The 24,260-nt window shown below is 55.9% G+C and overlaps 1 protein-coding gene across 3 annotated transcripts in view; it reads left to right on the forward strand.

The window, feature by feature from the left end:
• CD6 (CD6 molecule) overlaps nucleotides 1-20,254 on the forward strand; it is a 40,484-nt gene extending 20,230 nt beyond the window's left edge. The window contains exons 2-13 of one of the 3 annotated variants that reach the window (XM_043581279.1): nucleotides 7,352-7,420; nucleotides 8,505-8,855; nucleotides 9,646-9,957; nucleotides 10,700-11,002; nucleotides 12,193-12,258; nucleotides 14,371-14,511; nucleotides 14,850-14,948; nucleotides 15,994-16,116; nucleotides 17,801-17,872; nucleotides 17,970-18,224; nucleotides 18,528-18,647; nucleotides 19,157-20,254. In XM_043581279.1, the coding sequence (XP_043437214.1) occupies nucleotides 7,352-7,420; nucleotides 8,505-8,855; nucleotides 9,646-9,957; nucleotides 10,700-11,002; nucleotides 12,193-12,258; nucleotides 14,371-14,511; nucleotides 14,850-14,948; nucleotides 15,994-16,116; nucleotides 17,801-17,872; nucleotides 17,970-18,224; nucleotides 18,528-18,647; nucleotides 19,157-19,221 (1,976 nt within the window). In that variant the 3' untranslated portion in view covers nucleotides 19,222-20,254. The remainder of the gene's footprint in view (nucleotides 1-7,351; nucleotides 7,421-8,504; nucleotides 8,856-9,645; nucleotides 9,958-10,699; nucleotides 11,003-12,192; nucleotides 12,259-14,370; nucleotides 14,512-14,849; nucleotides 14,949-15,993; nucleotides 16,117-17,800; nucleotides 17,873-17,969; nucleotides 18,225-18,527; nucleotides 18,648-19,156) is intronic. The other 2 variants (XM_043581280.1, XM_043581281.1) reach the window with 2 other exon arrangements.
• The last annotated feature ends 4,006 nt before the right edge of the window (nucleotides 20,255-24,260 follow it).

The following is a 24,260-nucleotide window of genomic DNA, read 5'->3' on the forward strand; positions in this document are numbered from 1 at the left end:
TTGGTCGTTTTAAATTGTCCTGTAGCCACATTTTAAAAAGTGAAAACAGATGAAGTTAACATAATGATATATTTTACTGAACCCATATGTCCAAAATATCATCTCAACATGCTGTCAATATAAAAAGCTATTAATGAGCTATTTCACAGTCCACTTTTTTCTTACCAAGTCTTCGAAATATGGTGTATTCTTGGCATTTAAAGCCCATCTCAGTCTGGACCCTAAAGTTTCATCAGCAGTACTTGATCTGTATTCAGATTTCATAAAATTCGCTATGGCAAAGGTAGGTTCACGTATCTAAGCAGCTCGAACGGTTTTTGAAGTTTTCCAACGACTGGATCGAGTATCAGTTTGTAAGATGACGTTTAAACGAATTGCATTAAAATAAAATGAAAATTGCAACCGTATCGGACAGTGCAGCACAACACAGTTCTCCATTTTGGACAAAAGGATCTCTAACATCTCCAGATTTCTACTCCTCTTGCCGCATTGGTACATACGAACTCTTTGCATATGATGAACCGCCCCCTGTAATGATAGACTGAGAGCACAGGACACATTTTCCATTTATATCGATAGGATATTGGAAGTCGTACGATGTAGTGGTTTAAGAGTGGCTTCTCAAGCCAGACTGCCCAGGCTCTACGCTTGCCTCTAATGCTGACCAGCTGGGTGGCCGTGGGTGATTTGCTTAACCTCTCTGTGTTGCAGTTCTCTCTGTGATGACACAGGGAGGCTGATAGTTCCCACTTCATAGGATAGTTTCAGGATTCGAATAGATACTACATGGGATTAAAGCGCATTGATAATACTCATCATCTCTGGGGCATACAGTGAGTGTTCATTAGAGTTGCCTTTCATTATGTATTTTATCTAATTATAATGAAAGGATCGAAGGACTAGAAGAGACCAGAAAGCTATCAGTCTGTTGTCTTGCAAGTGAGAAAACAGGTCCGGGGAGTATAAAAGACCCATCCGAGGTGACACAGAAAGCTAATGATAGAAATCAGCCCGGACCTGCCTCCTCTAACACTCAGCCCCGGTGTGACCCCTCCACTCTGCCCCCAACAATCCTGACATTTACCAGAGAAGAAACGGCTTGACCCACGGAGCACACGAGCTCTTTGTTTCCCCTCCAGGCGTGAGTGTGGCTCTGGCTGACACGGCGACACTGGCCACGTGGTCTGCCGGACCCTCACCACAGGCTCGGGTGAACGGAATGAGTGGACAGCTGGCTTCAAACTCATTGTGGGGGCACCTGGGTGGCTCAGTCGGTTAAGCGTCCAACTTCAGCTCAGGTCATGATCTCGTGGTTCATGAGTTCGAGCCCCGCGTGTCGGGCTCTGTGCGGACAGCTCTGCCCCTCCCCCACTTGGGCTCGCACTCTCTTTCTCTCTCAAAAAGAAACGAACACTAAAAAAACTCATTGTATTAGTACTGCGAGCCAACCACATGTTCTCCCCGAAAAAAAGGCCCGCTTGTTTCTTTGGAGACCTTTAATTTTTAATTTGTCGTAGAAGATTTTAAAAATTTAAAGCAACCAAAAGAGAGAGAAAACAACAAAACTCGCCGTATGGGCATATTTCCTGCTAGTGTTTTTATTTTTCCTATGCTTTTTTTTTTTTTCTGTAGTAGAGATCACATTTCATTTATTTATATCCTTTTAGCATCTCTTCTGGGCAAGGCACTGTGCCAAGTGTCGGGGATATGGAACATCCCTGTCCCTGTGACCCTTAGAATCTAGCGGGCCTGATGGGAATCAACAGCACATCACTAAAACCACCGTAACTGCATGCGACTGGGGCCACGGAGGGAAAAAGTCCAGGGTTCAAGGAGAGGACAGAATGGGGGACCGAACTCGGGCTCCTTCTGGGTCTCAGAAGACCTTCAGAAGCTTAAAACCGGGCTGGGTGGGGGCGGGGGCCAGAGGGAAGAGCCCAAAGTATTTGTAGTTTTCCCCACATCATTAAAAACTCTTTGTGCATATCTTTTTGCAAATATTTTTACTGTTGATCCTCCTAATCGATCCGCCAGTTGCTTTTAGACAATTCAGTTGTCCCCAGTTTGGAGGACTGTAAATTTTGTTCCTATTAGAAACAAGGGAAGGGAAGGCTTTGTCTAACGTGTGTCGTATATTTCCATGTTCACGGTGAGCCTGCACTGGGGGTCCTTCTTGCTCCCGTCTTACAGAGGGAATTTCCGAGGCTCTGAGAAGTTAAATGATTTGCCTGCATCGCACAGTTAGCAAAGGGCTCGGGGACACCTGGGTGGCTCAGTCAGTTAAGCCTCCGATTCTTGATTTAGGCTCAGGGCATGATCTCACGGTTCGTGAGTTCAAGCCCTGCATCGGGCTCTGCGCTGGCAGCACGGAGCCTGCCTGGGATTCTCTCTCTCCTTCTCTCTGCCCCTCCCCCACTCACACTCACTTAAAAGGAAAAAAAAACAACAACAACAGAAAAGGGCTCAGGTGGGGAAAGGAATCTAGAACTTTCCAATTCTGACACATGGCCTCTAATCTCTATGGAGTATTCCAGATTATTTCTTTAGGACAGGTTTCCAGAAACGAAATGACTGGATCAAAAGGGCTTTGCTGTTGTTGTTCTCAAGGCTGTTGACGTGGGCTCATGACACTTTATACTGATGTTAAAAAGAAAACAATGTGCTTGTGGCAGGCGACGCATGCTGCCCTCTGCGCGCTGGTTCTCTCTGTGGGCCCCCTCCACGTACGTGGCTGTAGCCCTCCGTCTCCACCCTGCCTTCCCCCAAACCCCGGCCCTGCAGCATCATCCTCTCGGCAAACACTTATTACGTCTATGCCTTTCTCGGCACATCTTTGGAGCCTTCAGCTGGTGTTTCTCTCACCCTGTGTGCCGGGCGTGCCCAGGGCGGTGTTCTGGTGACCCCGAAGGGGCCTGACAGCTCCCCTCCCCCACTTGCTCTGACACTGGGCCTCGGCCTCTCCTTCAGTGTCTACGCCTCTTCCTTTTCCATGTCCCCCAGCTCTCCAAGCCCCAGGGAGTCCCACGGGCCTGGGTGACAGAAGAGGAGGACAAGTGTCTCTCAGCCTCCAGGCAAGGTGACTCTTCATTTTTCCTGTCCTCGGTCGCCTACATTTCACGTTCCCTTGGCATCTTCCCCTGGCTACCCTGTCCAGGGTCCTGGCCTGTTCTGCTCGGGGCCGTCTGGAAAAGCTGCTGTCCGTCGTCCTGAGCTGGGGGGGGGGGGGGGGGTAAGCTTTTCTCCCCCCAGTCGGAGCCCTCCCCTCCATCTCTCATCCCTGTGGGTCCATACTTTTGCAGAACGGGGAGGGGCGCACAACTCAAGATGATTTTGTGGGGCACACAGCCTAACCGAGTTTAGTATCCAATAACACGGAGCCGCGTGGGAAAAAAAAAGATTCAATTATTTTAATGATTTTCTCTTCGAGGCTCTGTCATTCTTTCTGAGCCTATCAAAGAGACCGTCTTTATTCGATGATGACGCGTCTTTTAATATTTCTCATGTGGCTTTCCTTTTGGTACACTTAGTTTCACAGTTAGCTTCCATGTGGGGCACGCCGTACTAAAAGTCCATTTGTGCTCTGTATTCGCCAAGTTTGTGCACGTCTACCTCGGTACCTGATTTTATAGAAATGCATTCATAGCACACATGGTTTCCTAAGTACAGCCTTTTATCTCCTTCTTTCCTTGTTTGCTTTCTCTCTCTCTCCCTCGCTTCTCCCACCAGCATAAGGCTCGGCCCCAGGACCAGTTACAAAGTGTGAAGGCCCCCCCCACCCCAATGCAATAGAAAAATGTAGAGCCCCTTGTTAAAAAACTGTTAAGAATTTCAGGATGGAGACAGCACTGAACCACGTCCAAGGAACCTTCTGAGTTGGGGGCCTGTGAATGCACAGGTCACACGCCCATAAATCTGGCCCCCTCTGTCTTTCCCCCCACACTCTTGCCCGTGTCCATATAATCGTACCAGTTCATAAAAGGTGTTTTTTTTTTCTTTTTGGCCATCGCTTTACCAAACTTGTATCACATTACCCCTCCTTCCCTGCATCTTGCTTCCTTACTCAACACAGGATGGAAACCCCTCCAACCGGTGTGTGTCCATTTCATTCTTTATAAAGGCAGCATCAGAGGACATGCTGTAAATGGGCCATAATTCATTCCATTTCCCCAACGAATGAGCATTCACTCTGTGTCTAGTGATTAGCCATCCAAGACACCGCAATCAACACTTTTATAGTTGAGTATCTTAATGCTGTAGAGCAGATTCCCGGGAAAAGGTAACGGTTCCTTTTCAAATAAATTTACTCCAGCAAAAAGTGAATCAAATGCAAAGAAAAGTGTGAAACGCAGGACCAGTCAAAGGCAGCAATGATGCCTGGGACGCACCAGTGCTGCGTTGGGCCCCGCGTGCCAGCCGAGGCCTGGATGCAAGGAGGGTGGGAGGGAAATTCTTCTTTTGTTCCTACAGGCACAGGACTCAGAGAACACAAAAGCCAGGATCCCTTCTTGGGATTGGGGGCAGGAAAATGCCTGGGACACAGGAAACAAACCCTTGAGCATGAATAAACTGCCTTGGTGACAGCTGTCCTTAAAGCTGGCAGGTCTAGGGGCGCCTGGGTGGCTTAGTTGGTTGAGTGTCTGACTTCTACTCAGGTCATGACCTCACGGTTTGTGAGTTCGAGCCCCGCGTCGGGCTCTGTGCTGACAGCTCCCAGCCTGGAGCCTGCTTCGGATTCTGTGTCTCCTTCTCTCTCTGCCCCTCCCCCACATGTGCTCTGTCTCTGTCTGTCTCTCAAAAATAAATAAATGTAAAAAAACAAAATAAAACCTGGCAGGTCTACTCACTCCTCCATCAGCCAGTCAATCAGCAACCACGGGGTTGGACAGCCTGGGACACAGGGCTGGTTCAGTTTTGAGCCCCGCCCTCCAGGGTTTTCTGGTCTAACAGAAAGCATGTGTGTTTTTGCACACGAGAGTGGTTTCCCAGACCCAGAGAGACACACACAGTCGATCTAGGGCCCTCCACACACACACACACACACACACACACAAACACACACACACACACACAGAGACGCTTGCACACAAATGGTCACAACCACACACTCACACACCCACCACAATCACAAGCACACACACGCCACAGCCAAGACCCCATTCCCCACCCCGGGCCCTGGCACACGTATTGAAAACTGTTACTCTGTGGCACTGGGACCATTGCTGTGGGAACCAGGATTCTGCAGTCCTAACCTCGGGGCGTCTGGATCCTGGTTCTGAATATTCCATTAGCCACGGAGTTTGTGCTCTGAATTCTGAGTCCTTTCCCTCCCCGGGGGTCAGGCCGGGCAGCCAAGCAGGGAGCTGGCAAGGACAGGCAATTCTAGGCGTGATTACTTTCTGTCTGAGTGATGGAGTGGCCCACATGGGTGCCTACAGGAGAGCTGTGTCTGCAGGCCTGAGCGTCGGGTGCGCCTGCGCGCACGACTGGGTACGAGTCCGGAGAAGCTTCTCAGAATATGTAGCAGCCGTGCCTGAGTCTGCAGCCCCCAGATCAGTCAGGCCAGGCCAGGCTGGGCCGGGGTAACAAACATAGGGTGAAATCTTCATGGCTTACCCCAGCAGAGGTTCACTTCTGGGTGTTTTGGTTTTTTTTGGAGGGTTTGCGTATGTTTTTTCGGAGGGGGCACCAGGATGTGAACCGGAAAAAAGGTTTACTTCTTACACAAAATTCCAGTTGGGTCCGCATTTCCCTCCATCTTGTGGTTGCATCAGGGCCTCCAATACTGGGTCAAAAGAGAAGGAAGGGACGAAGGAGGCTCGCTGCCTCTTCCCCACATCGGCCCATCAGCGAGCACACGCCCTTCTGAATGCAGGGGAGAGACCCTGAATGCAAGGGCGCTCCTTTGGGAGCACAGCGGCCCTGGCCACAGCCCTCCCTTTCTGCGTCTGCAAACTGGAATATCCCTGCCCAGCACGGAGCCCATTCCTCAGAGACTGTTCAAATCCAAGCTCTGCTTTTTCTCAGCTGGGGCGGGGGTGCCTCGGGCCAATATCAGTCGGGGTCCCAACAGGAAACGGGAGGCGCTTTCAAAATAGGAGACTTTGAAGGGGCTTATTTACAAAAAGACTATTTACGGGGGCGCCTGGGTGGATCAGTTGGTTAAGCATCTTCAGCTCAGGTCACGATCTCAGTTTGTGGGTTCGAGTCCCGCGTCGGGCTCTGCACTGACCGTGTGGAGCCTGCCTGGGATTCTGTCTCCTTCCCTCTCTGCCCCTCCCCTGCTTGTGTGTTCTCTCTTTCTCTCTCTCTCTCTCTCAAAAATAAATAAACATTTAAAAACACACAGAAAAACAAAAAGACTATTTACAAAGGATAAGGTAAGCAAGAACCAGAAGTGGCTGAGCTGTTGCCACTCTGGACCCAAGGAGACAAGACCAGGGAGTGGTCAGTGAGACCTGGAAGGAGAGAGTCAAGGACAGGAGAAGCCAGGGGAATAAGCACCTACCACTCCACGCTCCTCCCTCCCTCCTACTTCTGCTGGGGCTCCCCATTGGCTGAGCCAAGCAAAAGCTAAAGGGCCCAGGGAGATGCTGGTGTAGCCCAAACAGGTCAGCCCCCAGGGGGCCAAGAGGACAGGGCTCTGGAAGGACAAAGGGGTACCATCTGGGCCAGGCGATTGGTTTCTATTCTTTGGGCCTCCCTTTGCTAATTTGTAAAAAGCAAACGCTAATATCTATCTCACTGCCTGTTTGGAGGAAAATGGAATACTATCTGCGAGGACCTTGCATAACTTCAGCTTTTGGCAAATGTTAGTTTCTCCGCATCTGAAAGCTCTGCAGTCTGATGGTCCCGCCCCCAGATGCAACGATTACCCAGAAGCCTGGTGTGAGTTTCTCAGTTTTCCAAACAACAATGCTCTTCCTGACAATAACTCCCATTTGAGCTTCTTCTGTAGGTCTAGTATTTTATAGGTATTGACTCCTTTTAGCCTCACAATACCTGCCTGAGTGCTACTGCCAACAAACTGGGACTCTGACCCAGAGAGGGTAGTAGCCCATCCACGGTCACTCAGCCAGGAAGTGTGTCCCCAAAGCCCCCAGTCACTCCTCCCTGCTCTACTCTGATGTCTGAGCACGTTTGCACAATTCAAAGGGGAAGTGGAAAATGCCCCAGAAGAAAGCTTGAGAATTTCCCTACCCCTGAATGGAGGCAACTATGCCCAAGGCCCAGGGCCATGTCGTGTCAAGGTCCCCACGTAGCCACAGAAAGTGTCCCCTGTCCTTGAAGTCACCTCTGTGCCCTCTACCTCTGTGCTCACTCACCCACCATGGCCGCTGCTGGTTAATTTCAGGTCACCCGACTCCAACCCCATCCGGCCAGCCCAACACCAGCAGCACAGAGACCCAACCCTTGGAGTCAGGTAAGGAAACAATCTTTCTGGGGCGCACAGCCAGCTTTCTGAGACCACGCGGGGGGTGTCCTGAGTGATGGGGAAAGGAAACAGACTTTTAGGGTATCAGGGAGGCTCCCTAACATCCTGGCTCAGTGCCTGAGTCCCGCCATCACCTTCCCTCTGAGATCTTAGAACTGCCATCTTTGAAAGGCCACTGATAAAATGTCACATATGCTTGGGGCACCTGGGTGGCTCAGCCCATTAAGCACCTGACTCCCCATCTCAGCTCAGGTCTGGATCTCAAGGTCATGAGTTCAAGCCCCACGCTGGGCAAGGGGCTTACCTTAAAATAAAATGTCACGTATGGGAGGTCAAAATGTTCAGTAAGCATTTTAAGGAGACTTGCTGAGAACAAGCTGAAGAACTCTTGGGGGGGGGGGGGTTCTGCCAAGTGGGTCCTTGATTAACTCAACACATATTAAGCACCTACTCTGTGCAAAGCTGTGTCCTATCCTGAGGGTGTAGTCCTGGGCAAAAATAGGCAGGTGACTCCCCAAGGACGGTGTCTGGGTTACCACCATCCCAAGAAGCCCGTCTTCAACCCCATCACCAACCCCATATCCATCCTCCAGGGCTTCAAGGTCATGATGGCGGCCTCAATGGTAACTCTCAGAACAGCAGAGGGGCCTAAGAGTGGACGCATGGCATCCACAGTACAAGGGCAGGGCCTGGCACCCAGAACTCTGCCCTTCCTTCACACAAGGGTGCCCTGGAGACAGGGGCGAGAGAGGGAAGTTTGCGGGGACTGGACTCCTGGTTCTCTGTCACCCTAGATGGAACAAAGGCATCCTAACCTCTACAGTCACCCTCAGCCCCCGTCTCCTGACTCTAAGGAGAACCAGGTCAGGCCCCAAAGGGGGATTGTGGATGAACCAGCCCGGCCCCATTCTGCAGATGGGAAGGCTGAGGCCCAGAGCCCAGGAAGGTATAGTCTGAGGTAACACAGCAGGTCAGCGGTGGAGCCCCTGGAAGCCGCCGCCCCCCACTGCCATCCCTGGGGTCTGCAGAGTCCCAATCGGTGGAGGTCTCAGCTGGCTTCTGGCACTTCCAGGAGAGCCGCTCGGGATCCGCCTGGTGAATGGGAGCAGCCACTGCAGCGGGACGGTGGAGGTCTGGATCCGACAGTCGTGGGAGCCCGCGTGCGCGGCGTTCTGGAACCACAATGCCACCGAGGCCGCGTGCCGGGCGCTGAGCTGCGGCGGGGCGGGGGCAGCCGTCCAGCCCACCCTGCCGCCCTCGGAGCTGCCGCCTGGTCCAGGCGCGGGGAACGCCAGCGAGGCCCTGAACGCCACACTGGCCCTGGCGCCCGCCGTCCTGTGCAGAGGGCCCGAGTGGCCACTCTGCGACGTGGTGGAGCGTCCGTGCGACAGCGACAGGAGGCCAGCTGAGGTCACCTGCGCAGGTACAAGTAGACTGTCATCTTGGCCCTGCCTGCCCTACCCTCAGGCCTTCAAGCCATTGTCCCTCACTCCTGTCCCCAGCCCTGGCCACTGGACCCAAGGCCCGCCCGCCGGACGCTCCCTTCCCCTACCCCCCCACCCCCCGCCGCCCGCCACCGGCCACCCACCACCAATGCAAGCACAGCTGGTTCCCACACTGGTGGACTGCAGCACTGTCTCATTTCCAGCTCTGAGAAAGTCCTCAGATCTGGACGCCGGACCTCTCCCCCTACTGGATCTCCAGCTCCGCCACTGTGGTCCCCAACCTGACCCCTTGGCTCCCCAGTCCTAACTGGGTCTCTAGCCCTTACCTACTGGTCCCGCCTCTGCTTTCTCTCAGGACCTCTATCTCTACCCCTACCTCCCATGTGCATAAATATGCCAGGTTCCCTGTGTCCCTTAGCAGCGCGGCTCTCCAGCCCCGAGGACCGCCTGCTCTTCGGGCTCCGCCCACCAGGCCTCTAGCCCCACCCACCAGCCTGCAGCTCCGCCCACCCAGTCCGCAAGCCCAGAGATTTCCCCTGTCCCGCCCACCAGGTTACTAGCCCCTCCCACCGGCCCCATAGCCCACCCACAGGTCCTTAGTCCTGCGGAGTCCCCCACGTCTGCCCACTAGGTCCTCAGCCCTGACTGGGTTTTCCAGTCCTGCCCACCGAGCTACCAGCTCGTCTCATCGGATCCACCGCTAGGACCACCCTCCCCCCTCCCCCCACGCTCTTCCCAACCACCCACAAACCTCTTCTCCTTCCCCAGAGAACCGCGCGGTGCGGTTGGTGGGCGGCAGCGGTCCGTGCGCCGGCCGCGTGGAGATGCTAGAGCGCGGCCAGTGGGGGTCGGTGTGCGACGACACGTGGGACCTGAAGGACGCCCACGTGGTGTGCCGGCAGCTGAACTGCGGCTGGGCGGTCCAGGCCCTGCCCGGCCTGCACTTCGCGCCCGGCCAAGGACCCATCCACCGGGACCAGGTGAACTGCTCGGGGACCGAGGACCACTTGTGGGACTGCCGTGGGCTGCCAGGAAACGGCTACTGCGGTCACAAGGAGGACGCCGGCGTGCTGTGCTCAGGTGAGCCGGGGGTCATCTACCCGCACTTACTGGGAGCCGGGAGGGATGACCCCTGCCGGAGCGAGGTCGAGTCCTCGCAAATACGGGGACAAGCAAGTAAGAGACAAGCAAATAAGAGACAGGCAACATCGGAGGGAGAGAGTGACAAGCGCCCTAAGAAAGCAAGCCAGGTGGAGTTTAGAGGGAGCCAGGACTCCAGAGTTGGAGGGTAAGCCTGCCCACCTCCTGGAGGAAGCCACATCGGTGGTGAGACTCTTCCCCGGGGCCAGCCGGTCACCGGGTTCAGAGCAGCAAGGGGAGCCGGCCGGAGGAGGCTGTCAGCCTTCCAGATGAGGCCACGAAGCTCTGGTCCAGCCAGTGTTTCTTTCTACTTGTGTGCGGGCACGGGGGCTGGGGAGAAGGGGTCTTGGTAAATAGGGATTCTGACTCAGTAGGTGCGGGCAGGGCTTGAGAGTCTGAGTTTCTGACCAGATCCCACGCCACGCCGATGCTGCAGATCCACGGACCACAGTTTGAGTAGCAGAGCAGCATGGGCCAGTGTAGATGCGGCAGATGACCGCCGGGGGATGTGTGGGCAGATATAGACGGGGAAGGACACGGATTCTGGAGACTGGTTGGCTGTAGGGTGTTTGCATCCATGAGCCAGGCCTGCTTGGGGGGGGGGGGGCGCGGGGGGGTTCAGCCCGAAGGGTCCTGACCTGACTCTGCCCCCACCCCCACCCCCCGCACCTCTCCTCTGCAGAGCACCAGTCCTGGCGCCTGACTGGGGGCGCCGACTCCTGCGAGGGGCAGGTGGAAGTACATTTCCGTGGGGTCTGGAGCACAGTGTGTGACAGTGAGTGGTACTCCTCGGAGGCCCAGGTGCTCTGCCGGACCTTGGGCTGTGGGACCGTGGCCACAAGACTCCAGGGGCTGCCCCATTCCCTGCCGGGGAAAATGTACTACTCATGCAAAGGGGAGGAGCCCACCCCCTCCGATTGCTTCTGGAGGTTCAACAACCCCTATCTCTGCAGACAGTCGAGGGCAGCCAGAGTCCTCTGCTCAGGTATCCCTCCTCCCCACCCCTACCTCACTTACCCCCAGATGTAGACTAGGATTCCACCCGAATCTGAAGCCTGAGAACTGGCAGGCCAGGGACCACGGCTTGGACTAGGTCAGGAATGACGACTACTGGCCTTCCAGGGACCGTTGCCCTTACCATGCCCAGGGAGACACGGCTAAATAATCAGGGCACTCTTGCCCCCAGATTCCTCAATCCAGCCCCCAGATCGTGACGTCCAATATTTGGTGAGACATTCCTGCATGCTAAGCAATGGTCTCTGTTGACCGGAACTGGCTCAAGGACATGAAACCAACTGCTATCCCAGGGCTGGTGGCATCGAAGGATAACAGTGGGAGACACTAGTAGTAACATCAGCGACAGAGTCTGGGGCCCCGATCGCGTGCCAGGCATCGGGGAGCACCCGGTGCTGCTTATTTCCGCAGCCTCATTTCCCCACTAAGAATCGGACTCTGCCATATTTCGCCAAATCTAAGGCGGCATCAGGAGGTCACAGTTATTGTTTTATGTACCATAAAGGACAACAATGCTGCCAAAATAAACTCGTGGCACGCCAGCAGTTGTAACAATGGATGCCATCGCCCCAATTTCGGAGGTGTTAAACTGTGACAAAGCCAGAGCGTTAGACCCAGAGAAACATGGCATTAGGTGTCGCGGGGGAGCTCAGACACCTGTCTACGAAGCCTAGCTCCACCATTTACCCACTGGGGCGGGGGGGGGGGTTCAGTTCCATGACCGTGTGGTTGCCGATCCTTGCCCTTTTGCAGGGTAGCTGGGAAATCGGGTGATATCCACCGAGGGACTTTGTAAGCCCCATCCCTTACCTGTCAAGCGATTATGATAGTGATCGTAATGTCGGCTTCCCAGCTCCCGGGGCCAATGTGAAGAACGAACCCAGGACTTGACAGAAAACGAGATTTGGGGTCTGTAGCAGATTTTACAGAAAGAAAGGATCGTTCTTTTCCCATCAGCCTCTTACTCTAACCCAAGAAACTTCCCAGCATGAAGTTTCCTTAGTGTGGGGGGTGGGGGGTGGGAAAGGCAGGTTTTCTTACCCATATGCACCCCCAAGTTCCAGGTCACTTGTCTGTCTTGCTCAGTTTCTAACACAAGGACTGGCACGCAGTAGGTGCTTGGTAATACGTGTTGAGTAAGTGATCGGTGCTTTCTGACAGGCTCCCGAAGTCTGCTCAATCTGTCCACTTCTGAAGCCCCTGCAAGCGTTCAGCCGGTCACTGTGGGTGAGTGTTGCTGGGTGTGCGGTTTCTCAGGGAGGTGGGTGCACACCTCCCACGTCCCCTACCTCCAGCCGATGGACTTGCCGCTCCCTCCACCCCCTCCCTGTCCTCAGGCTCCATTCTGTGGGTGCTTTTGCCCCTCTCCTCTCCCTTCCCTCCCATGTAAGCTCCCCAGCTTTCCCGAATCCTGGTATTTCATGGACAGGAGCCCACTCTCCTGTCGGGCAGGAGAACAGAGCTGGAGAGAGCCAGCGCTGACCTGGTCTGACACGGGCCAGTGTAGCTCACAGTGAGTGGGTTAATAACATCCCGGGCACCGATCCAAAGCTTTGCCATCATTAGTTCCCGGCCCTGTGATGCTCCTGGTGTCCCCATCGGGGAGGTCTCATTAGAGCCTTTACACGGAGAAAAAAGCTCGCGCTCACAGGATGAAGGCGCAGCCAGCCGGCATTTGGCCGGAGTTTGCATCCAAGGCTCTGATCTGAACCAGGCTTGGTCTGCCCGCCAGCTGTGTGTAGCTTGGCTGACTTCCAGGAAGACTCCTGAGGCTCAAAGCCCAGCCGTGTCCCCTGCTAGCTGGGTAATGTTGGGCTGAGTCTCTCTGAGCCTCAGATCCCTTGACTATAAAGTGGGGATGATAATCGCCGTAGCTTTCTCCTGGCTTTGCTGTGAGTCTCCAGTGAATTCATGTTTCTAAAGCACTTAGAACAGGGCAGAGCACACGGTAAGCACTGTCAGAGCATTAGGTGTTCTCGTGATTATTTAGTCCGGGCACGGAGCTCCTTGGCAACCCCGGGATAGGCAGGGGGTTCACCGGCTGGGTGCCGTCCCCTGCTTCCACTGGAGGAAGGTAGACAGGGGCCTGGGGACGGAGTGGAGGGGCACTAAGTCCTGACAGACAACTGGCAATGGATGAAGGCACAGAGAGGGAATGGGACGCTGGGAAGGGTACGGGCTGTAGGGTGAACTCCTGCCAGGACCCCAGACACCCACTCGCATACTCTCTCTCTCTCTCTGAGGTCAAGGTGGGAAGCCTCATCAGCCTTCAAAGAGCAAAGAAAGATCCACACTCTAGCCCTTGGCCCCACAGCCCTGCCTTCAGCCTGTCCCTCTGGGCCCGAATTCACTGGTCTCTTCATGGCCCCCGCAGCCCAGCCTCCCTCTTACACCCACTTCCTGCTGCTAAACCCACCTCCCACCCTGGTTCAAGTCAAGCCCTTTGCAGATGCAGGGGAGGGGAAAAAATGAGAACAGGGAGAGGGTAATTTGTTGGCAGTGAGGAGCAGTCACTATGCCCAGCCAGGGGGTCAGGATGCTCGCATCCCACCAGCCCCCTGTGGTGCTGTCACTACCCTTCATCCAGCCCTGTGGCCTAACGCCGAGGAGGAGATGAGTCCCGTCTCTCCTCTCTCGAGGGCTCCAAGCACCTGCCTCATTATAGCCTCTTTGCAGGCTTTGGGTTCTTTTTTAGCAGGGGTGGCACCGAGAGAGGGGTGAAGACAGGAAGTCACATCAGGGCTGCGGAGCTGGGAGGTCCAGAATCACGGCCCTCACCTCTGCCCTCAGGGAGTACGTGTCTGATGGGAACGATACATCCAGGGCACAGAAAGGACATCTCGCCCTCCTGATGGTCTGTTCGCTGCCAGAGGTGGCTCCACGTCACCTTCTCTGGAAAGCCAGCCTCGGTGTCCACCTCCCACCCTGCCCTACCAGAGAAGGCCCCTTGTAAGGCCTCATGCCTGCCCATACCTCCTTCCCAGTAAGCCTGGCGCCATATTGGATTGAGTCAACGTGTTGATCTCCCCACTAGACAGTGGCCCTCAAGGCCTATGATGCCGATGTCGTATTTGTATCCCTAGAGCCTAGTGGGCACACAGTGGGCACTCAATGATTACTGAGCGGGTGGCCAGGGGAAAGGCTCACTCAGCTAATTGTTCATTCAACATTTCTTGGGCACCTCCCAATATAAAGTGTCTAAAAGCAGATGGGGACATTCGGAAAAAAGAAGAGAGGAGGAAGATAAGTCCAAAAGGGAAGTAGGTCGGCTGCAGAGATGCTGGAGAGGCAAGAAGTCTATGTCCGTTCCTCTTTCTGATTTGGGGTTCTTGCTTCCAGAACCTACTATGATCCAGAAAGCAGAAGCCTGGAAATCGCGAGAACTAATGCTTTTCATCCTCTGCATCATCCTGGGAATTCTCCTCCTTGGCTTACTCATCTCCACAGCCTTCATCTTCTTGAAAGTTAAAGGAAAATACGGTAGGTGCAGAGTTCTGGGAGCCACAGGAAAGGCCCAGAGAGGGAAAGCAGCAGGCCTGAGGTATGGCCTTCTCAGGGGGATGGGGGCCTCAAGGGACTCAGCAGAATGGAGCACCATCCAGCAATGGCCACCCAGCCCAGACCCCTGGGAGCACCTCCCGATGGGCAGGATTTTCCCAGCATGCCTGGCGGAAGTGGTCCATGGGAGGACTAGACTGTGTGCGTGCGTGTGGATTTGAGGGAGAGGTGGGGAGAGAGGCATCTCCGTGAGCACAGGACCAGCTAGACCGGGAGAGACCAAAAAGTGACTTATAGCATCTCTGCCTCTCCTCTCTCAGCCCTGCCCATTATGGTGAACGACCAGCACCCACCCACCACCACCCCAGAGGGTATCAATAGCTATCAAGATGTTCCCATCACCATTTCCAAAGAAGAAGGTACGATGTCCACCACCCTGGGAGTGAGGAAGGCTGGGGAGGACAGGAAAGGAATCCTTTTTTGGAGGGTCAGAACTGTGTAGGTCAAAGCAGCACCCCAGTTGGAGATGAGACCTCAGCCAGCCCACTGGTGCCCGTGGGACCTTGAGCATGTCGTGCCTCAAATTGGGCAGAGGACCCTCCAAGGCAGTCATTCTAGACTAGGCTTTAGAGTTCTGGAATAATACAGGGCATTTCTCAGAGGAAAGTTCTGCCCTGCTAATCGGCTGGTAGGTTTGTGATATTATCGCCTCTTTCAATAGCCTCGATCAGCCTTCCTGCAGAGCCCCATCCAGGTTTCCTGGAACATAATTTTATTTCATTTTTCTGAATGAAAAAAAAAATCAGATCAGTCATCCATCTTTTACAACGTAGGGATTTATACCTCTTGAAAGTCTTGTAAAGGAACTCGAGTTTCATCGCATTGCATTATGACTGTATTAAATCACCTTTATTTGAAAGCATTTGGTGACTGGAAAAGCAATACAAAACTCAGCCAAATTATATACATATTCTCTCTGCACGGTATCCGTGTATTTGAGAAGAGACTATGAATACAGAACTTAGCACACAAGTTGGGCCCAGAGCATTCGCTCACTGAATGTTATGGTCTCGAGGTTAAGAGCCACACTGCCCGCTTCTCTGGGCAAGGTGAGAACCTCCCTGTGCCTCAGTTTCTTCGGCTATAAAAGAGGGACCGTAATGCACCTACCTCACAGAGTGGTTCCGAGAATCCAGACGAGATCATGTTTTAAATGTTAGAACAGCGCCTGACATGTAGTGACTGCTCCGTGCTTGTGAAATAAACACGTGTTATTAGTTCCCCGTGTTTGAAGGGGGGGGGGGGAGCTTGGAAAACCCAGGCTGGATGGGCTTGTACAAGATGGGCTACCCCGTGCTCTCCCTGCCGCTCTGTCTCTGGTCCCCCCACCCACACTCTCTGCTGCCTCTCCCTGCGCCTTTCTGCCCACCACTCCCCCGTGCCCCAACTCTGCTCTCTCCCCAGTTCCCAAGCTGCCCATCCAGGTCCAGGCCCTACCCCCCAAGGACTCGGACTCCAGCTCGGACTCAGACTATGAGCATTATGACTTCAGCGCCCAGCCTCCCGTGGCCCTGACCACCTTCTACAGTGAGTTCCTGGGCTCCCGAGGGCCCACCCGCCCCTACCAGGGAGAGGGCCCATGTGGCTGGGGACCCTCCGTAGGTTCCATCTGGTGACCCCCGCATGACATGGGTTGAATGCCCCTTCTTACCCACTGGATCCACTGCAGATGGTCCTACACTGAGGCTCTCACAATACTTTGTGACCCTAGAGACCTCTCCATGGCTCCAACTTCCTTCTTTCCCACGTTTGTCTCTGGCCACGTGGGGTCTTAAGACCCGCCCCTCGACATTCACCGGAAGGTGGCTGTGGCTGTGTTAGACAAGCAAGTCCAAGCAAGAGACATTCATTCAGATGGTTTCTCCCACACCCCTTCTGTGTCCCATTCTGCCCATCAACCTGGCACCCTCCCCTCCCTTCATGGGCAAGCCCAGCTTGAACCTCTCAGCCGGCTTTTCCAGCTTTCCTTCCCGCCTGCTGGGGATAGGACGAGGAAAGACAGTGCTTAAGGCAGGGCCCATGCAATGCTGGAGGTTAGAGCACAGAATCCCATGCCTGTTGTGAAGTCCCTTGGGAGCTTGTCAAACATTCCCCGGTTCTCCCCGGGACCCACCATATAAGCGAGGATGAGAGTTTGGCTGTGTGTGACGGAGGTCCCCAAATGACAGCGTCCTAAGAAGTCGGCAGGGGCCCAGGCTCCTCCTTTCTTGCCGCTGTGCAATCCCTAAGCTGTTGCCCTTGTCCACATGGTCCAGCGTGGCTCACTACAACATCCACGTTCTGGGCAGCAGGACGGGAAGGGAAGGTGGGGCATGCCCTACCCTAAAAGGCAGGATGCCAGAGATGCCCACATCACGGCCACCCACATCACCCCGGCTGGAACTTAAGCCCCCCCAGCTGTAAGAGAGGACGACAGACGAAACCTCTGTCCCAAGCAGCTGTGTGTCCAGATAAAGGCCAGAGGGGAGAATGGATATTGGGGACCACCGGTTGTCTGTGCCCCACCCGGCACACCAGGGCCTATGGGGTGGGAGGTGGGTGATTCCACTTCTGCTCTGTGCCACAAATCAGCATTTGGGAGCCACCGGGATGAGGCATCCTTAGAGCCCGGGATTCTGAGCCCAGGCACGTAAGAGGCAAGACCAGGAGTCCAAAATCCTGTGACATTGTGACGGAAATTCAGGGGTACCGGTTCCGAGAGAGCTGACGGCAAGGTTCCAGACCCTCAAGTCCTTAAGACTCAACAAATCCACATCTCTCCAGTTCTGAAACAGGGAACTGGATGTAAGCAAGGCTTCCACTCCGGAAAGTTCTAGGTGCTCCTAGAAAGTTCTAGGTGCTCCTAGAAGGCACCGCCTGCCCCTTTCCTGCCCAGAGTCTCCAGGGCATGAGCGGAGAGCCCAGGACTCTTCCTATTTCCTTAAGGAGGAGGAGGGGCAGCTGGCGGGCCAGAGAGGCGCGAGGCACTGGGGTCTCTGGCCAGAAGCAGCCTGTCCCCGTGCTGGTTAGCGATTGAGGTTTGGGGTCTGGCTGGACAAGAGCCTGGGGTGTGATGGGAAATTCTAAGCCCCTCGGTACCCCTGGGCTTGTCCTCCTCCACTGTTCAGCCTCAGGGCCCCCTCCCAAGTCCCGAGGCCCACCCGCCCCTCCTCCGGGCTCCCAGGACCAGGAGGTGGGCCTTCACCCCTCCTCACCACCGCTCTGCTTGTAGATTCCCAGCGGCACCGGGTCACGGAGGAGGAGATCCAGCAGAGCAGGTTCCAGATGCCTCCCCTGGAGGAAGGTGAGTCGGTGATACGGGATGTTGGCCCCGACCGAGTTGAAAGCCCCCTTGATGCATTGCCGCTTCTTTCCTCACCATCCTCCCTTTCCTGGCCCAGGACTTGAAGAGGCGAGTGCCCCTCAGGTCCCACCCACCAGCGCTGGACACTACGTCGCAGACACGCCCTCCCTGGGCTCTCAGCGCCACCCAGGAAGCAACAGGGGATCCAGCACGTCCTCTGGGGAGGATTACTGCAACAGCCCCAGTAGCAGGCTACCTCTGTGGACCCCTCAGGTGTTTTCTACAGAGAGGAGCCCCTTCTTGGAGCAGCCCCCGAACTTGGAGCTGGCTGGCTCCCAGGCTACCTTTTCAGGTAAGCTGGGCCCAGGAGGACTCTGCGTGTACCCCGGCCTCCCATCCCGTAGCCGGCCTGGCTGGAGGAAGCGTGCAGCCGGAAGCCCTGAGCCAGGCTGAGTTCGGGATCCCGGCCCCAGCCCTGCAGCCACGTGCTGTGTGACCTTGGGCAAGCCTCCACCCCTCTCCGGACCTTCATTTTCTTATTCGCGGTCAAGCCAGGGACGTCACTCTTGTGAGTCGGGAGGGCCTCCTAGCCCTGGCAGCTCGTGAGCTGGCTGTCCCCAGGCAGAGAGTGACCGGCTCCGGGGCTTTCCGGCAGGGCCCTCGGCTGACGACAGCTCCAGCACCTCCTCCGGGGAGTGGTACCAGAACTTCCAGCCGCCGCCCCAGCCTCCCTCGACGGACCAGTTTCAGTATCCAGGTGCCAGCGGCAGGGGAGGTGGGTCCCGGAAGGGGGGGGGGTGGTCAGGGGCAGCGGGTGCACGCGTAGGGGGAGCTCTGGATCCATCGGATCCGTCGGCCCAAGGGGAAAAGAAAGGAAGCAAAATGAGGTGGGGAACATGCATGGGGATGAGACAGAGAAAGACTCAAAGAGTGCCTTGGGAGGAAGTGAGCTCCCCATTAGCGGAGGCATTCAAACAGAAGTAGCCGATGGTCCCTTGGGGGGACACTGAGGTGGCGGGTGTCTGCCAGCACTCAGTCGCCCAGCACGTCCTGTGCAAGCTTGGGGACTGCAGCCCTACCCCGCACAGACGAGGCTCTGCCTTCTGGGCTGACAGGCCAGCAAGGGAGCTGGCCGCGACCAAGAACATACAACGGCAGTCTCATCACTGCACACCGCCCGGCATCACAGGGGAGGGGGCGGACTCGGACCCGCTCGGCTCCGTCCCATGCGGCAGGAGGGGCGGTGACCAGCCTCCCACTAACCCGAGCCCCCTGGCCACACAGGATCCCCCAGGCCCCAGCCTGGTTCCACTGGCAATGAGGACTATGACGACATCGGGGCATCCTAGGCCGGGCCCACGAGAGGCTCCGGGGACTCCCTTCCGCTGGACTCCTGCTCTACCTGCCCCCGCTCTCCCACCCCGTCCTCCCAGCTCGCCACCCCCCCCAGGGGGCTGAGAAGCCTCCCCCGGAGAGATGCAAGGAAAGCCCTCACCTTGCACCGCTCAGTCTCCGTCCATCAAACAGAAGCTGCTGGCCCAGCCCTCCCCCGGCCCCAAACAGCCACAAGGTGGAGGGTGCTGCCTTGGAGAGGTGGTGAGCTCTCCGTCTCAAGGATGAACGAGCCGCCTGGGCCACCTCTCAGCAGGCTGCAAGGAGGGGCTGAGCTGAATGACTCCTGAGGCCCCCTTGGGTCCTCGGGCGTCTGCGATGCGTTTGCTTCCCCGGGTTCTCCGACGACTCCGGGCCCAGAGGTGCTGAGAGAACAGAAACAGGCCCGGTCCCAGCGCTGCCCAGGGACGCCCCATGTGCAGGGGCTGCTGGGCTGCTTCGGCAGGTGGATTCTGGGGCTGGGGGTGGCACACCCACTGGCCCAGGTTGGCAAGGGCCCGGGCACGGAGTCCAGCCTTCCTGGGAACCGCCAGCTGACCGCGAGCGGGACGACTGCCCCTCCCCCACAACCAAGGTGCTGGCGCCCGCAGCCAGCCCAGCCTCTAGAGACCCTCAGAGCCCACCGGGCCACAGCCCTGTTCTGCGGTGACCGTCCCTGGACAGAAGATCCTAATTCTAAGCTTCCCATGGCTTACGACGATGGCCTTATTAGCCCAGCTCCCCCATAGACCCAGAGCTGGGCACCAGTGCCCACGGCAGCAGGAGGGGCCCAGAGGCTGTGCGAAGTACCTCGCGCCCATCTGTCTGCTTGGATTGCTGGGAGCTTCCCCGAGGAGCCCGGGAATATACAGTGTCGCACCCAGAGCCACAAACACGTCCCGGCAGCCTCCAGAGAGAGGCCCGAGGGCTCGGGGCCGGCTGCTGGTGTCCTGTTCCGAGTGTCCTGAGATTAAAGTAATTGCTGAATAAAAATGGGGCATTGAGTGACAAGTCCTTGAACTCTCGCACGTGTGTGTGTGTGTGTGTGTGGAGGGCGGGACAAGGTGGACACAGACATGCCCGTGAGGGAGGTCAGTGGCTACGTCCCTCTCTTCTCTGCCCCACTCGGCCGACGCTGGCTCAGTAGCTCCACGGGTTTCCAAGGCAGGGTCATGTGATTGACGCTCAGAGCTGCCGCCTGGCAAAGAATCGCTCCCAGGCCCGGGGGAGTTGAAACGAGCCTGGCATATGCCCGGAGGGGACAGGTTGCGGAGTGGCTTCGTACAGAGGAATCCTTTTCCTCCGTCGGCCCAGAGGCCGCGGTTTGGGCCCAGTGGCAAGGGCCAGCGGCCGGCTCTGCCCGGGGCTCAGGTTTCCTCCCAGAGCGGGCAGATGGTACAGGAGGCTGGGCTGTGGGTCCTGCCCAGCGGGGCTGAGGAGGGCCTGTTTTCCGTTCACCTGTCCCAGACTTGGAGAGAAAGCGAGCTCTCCCCAGGGCAACTGTCACAGGATGTGGTTCCCGGTGATGGCCCCCTTCTGGCCCTCTGAACCCTCCCCAGCCTTCGGGTTGAGGTGGGGGGGGGGGGATTTCTGGGGGAGGAGTCAGGGCTGGGGTGGGCCGGGACAGAGTCCCAGGGTGGTTTGTGAAAGTTTTTTGGTTTTTTGCAGCCTGGGTTCAAATCCCGTCTCCTCCCTGTGTGGCCTCTGGCAAGCCACTCGGCATCTCTGAGCCTTTGCTGTGAAGTTCATCTGGAAAGGGGGCATGGCAGTGATACCACACAGCTGGCGGCGAGGGTTAGAGGCTTAGTTCTTTCTCAGTGGAGGTGAGAGAGCTCCTTAAAAGGAGAGAGGGGGGAAGGAGAAGAGAAGACAGCCACCAATCCCTGGGTCTTAGCACCGTCTCGTTTTCCAGATGAGGACGCTGAGCCCCAGGAGGGAAAGGACTCGCCCAAGGTCACTCAGAGCATTAATAGTCAAGTCACAGTTCAGCCCTATCCCACCTACGCCCCCACCCGGCCCCCGCCGCCACCCAGGACTCAGACAGGGGGCTGTTGACGCCCTCTGAGTTCTGGCTCCTCTCTGACGAGAGCCACCTCCCCATCCCCGGCCCCTTCTCTGCCCACACACACCAGTCTGAGAGAAAGTGGGAAGCTCTGAGACGTGTCTCCCTTGCCCCCTTGCAGCCTGGTGGCACCAGGGTCACACGCGTCAGGGGGACTTTCTGACGGCTGGGGTCCAGAACCACAAGGCCTCCTGCGCTGGGTGATGGGGGCTGCTCCCAGAGCTGGCCTTCCGCAGCCATCTCTATGCCTCCGGGGGACGTGGAGGGTTCCTTATGGAGCCAGACTGCGCCCAGAGTGGAGAGGCAGAGATCCGAATGGCATCCAGCTTCGATCCGAAGAGGGGAGGGGGTGGGAGCCTGGCAGGGAAGCGTCCCTAACATAAGCTGGTGTGCTCACCGTCCACTCTTCAGAGACCAACCATTATGATAAGCCTCAAGGATCTGGGAGAGGAAACACCAAGATGTTAAACGGATGTGGCAGCCGCATCCCAATTTCAGAAACGTCGATACAGCGGGAGGGGCTGTCTCCGAGCACGAAGGCATGGCAGGAATTCATCGGCTCTGCAAGCCAGCGAGAGAATGAGCCCCGGGAATGTTCGGGGGGGCCCGGGGAGCCCCTGACCCAGCTGGAGGGAGGCCATCCAGAAAGATCTGGGCGAGGTGGGGGTGGGGGTGGGGGGCGCTGCTGCCTGAGCTGGGCTGTAAAGGATGAGTAGGAGTTTGCTGTCTGGGAGAGGAGAGGAAAGGGCATTCCAAGTCAATGCAATGGCACGAGCAGAGACAGCACAGGAAACCAGGTCGCTCACAAGGTAAAGGGTGGTCCCGCCTGATCAGAGGCTGAGGACAGTCAACTCTCACACCAACTCAGTTTTGTTGGTAAGAAAACCGAAGCCCCGACGGGTTAAGTCAAATGCCGGAGTCACACAGCTAAAAAAGCGGCAGCTTTTACGGGCTGTCTAGCTTCAGAGTCTGAGCATTAACCATGGCACTTCCGGTGGAAACCTATTCTTGTCCCCGTGCCCCCTGGAGTCACACTGCTGGGCACAGCCAGAGCCCCGGCCCAGCTCTGAGATCTGGAAACACCAGCACTGGCACCTGCTGGGTACTGGGATTCCTCGCTCATTACCCGGGCACCTGTGTGGAACCAGGCACAGAGAGGAGGGAGACTGAGCCCTTCCCTTGCGGAGTTGAAGGTCTCTGCGGCAGACACACAGAGACCAGTAGCCACAGTATGTCACCATGGATACGGTGGTGATGGCGATGGCGGGGGTGAGTGGCATTTGCTACGTCCGAGGCTTAAATCATTTCACGCAATCCTCCTACGAGCTCTTTGAGAAGGTAGTATCCTCCCTAATTTACAAAGAAGGAAACGAGGTCCAGAGAGGTTAAGTGACAAGCCGGAGGTCACACAGCCCGGCAGGTAGTACGACTTTTCTACCTAATTCGAAAGCCCCAGTGTGAAACCAACCATTGCACTGCACAGTGAGGGCCCACCATGGCCATATTTAACCCACACAAACTTCAGTGTATCTGCCCAGCAGCAGAAGAGAAAGGAAAGGAACGATGGAGCCCACAGTCCCCCTCAGTGAACAAACACCCGGCGGGAAGGAGGGAGGCGGGAGGGAGGAGCCGGGGGCCCTCTGTTCCCTCGGACCCTGAGAACAATTCATCACCTGGGCATCCTGCCACATCAGATAAGACTTTAGTTACTAACAACTAAACCCTCATGCACAGTGGGCCCGAACACAACCCCCCACCCCCCCTTCATCTGGGTCAGCCAGCGCCGGAGGGGGAAACATCTAAATTGGAGACGATGCACGACAGACTCAAATACGGGAGAGCCTTCCTAACAGCGTTTACTTTTCCTCTCCCTTCCTCCGGCCCTCTTTCTTTTTCCCCTTCTTTCGTTTTCTTTCTTTTTTTTTAATTTTTAAATGTTTATTTATTTTTTGAGAGAGAGAGAGAGAGAGAGCACGAGCATGAGTGGGGGAGGGGCAGAGAGAAAGAGGGAGACACAGAATCTGAAGCAGGCTCCAGGCTCTGAGCTGTCAGCACAGAGCCCGACGCGGGGCTCGAACTCACGAACCAGGAGATCGTGACCTGAGCCGAAGTCGGACGCTTATCCGACTGAGCCACGCGGGTGCCCCTTCGTTTTCTTTCTTTTAAATAGTCACGTGGTTCAAAACTGCAAACAACATACACATGCATATCATTAAAATCTTGTTACCCACCCATCCGCCCTCCCCCTCCTCCTGCCCCCTTCCCAGGTGAACAGTACTGTTTCTGCGATACAAAGACAAGCAACTGTGAATATCTCTTGCTTCCCCCACGTCCCTGCTTATTAAAAACACAAACAAACAAACAAAAACCAAAACCAAAAATGGCATTCTACCCACAGTCCTGGGCTCCTTGCTTCTTTTCACTTCTTAAAGCATGCGAGAGAATTCTCCCGAGGGATCTTTGAGAGTAACGTTGACCATATTTGAGTTTTGTCCCATGTGCTAGTCAAGCATACGATCTCTATTTCATGGGTGACTCCAACACAGTGCTCCAGAGGGCTGTGCAGACAGAGAAGAAGAAGCCACTAACTTTGATGGAAAGCTGGGGAAAGCAGGACAGAGGAGAGAACAAATGAATTGGCCATTGAAGGATGAGTAGGAGTCGGATGGACAGAAAAGAGAGTGAAGGGTGTTCCCAGAGGCAACATGTGTGGAGCGTGTTGGCTGAAGTGTGGGGAGCAGGGAGTCTACTGCACATGGGCAGAAACACTGGGGAGCATCTCAGAGGGTCTATAACCTCAGCCAGGGGTTCGGTCGTGGTCATACAGGCACTGGGGAGTCGTGAGTAGTTTCTAAGGCAGGGAAGTGATCAGATGGGACGGATGCTCTAGAAAGATCACCGCTGTGAGTTGGGGGTGGGTTGGAGGGAGACCAGTTCAGGGGTCACTGAACACTG

This window comes from Prionailurus bengalensis, chromosome D1 (assembly GCF_016509475.1).
Source record: "Prionailurus bengalensis isolate Pbe53 chromosome D1, Fcat_Pben_1.1_paternal_pri, whole genome shotgun sequence".
Taxonomy (NCBI): domain Eukaryota; kingdom Metazoa; phylum Chordata; class Mammalia; order Carnivora; family Felidae; genus Prionailurus; species Prionailurus bengalensis.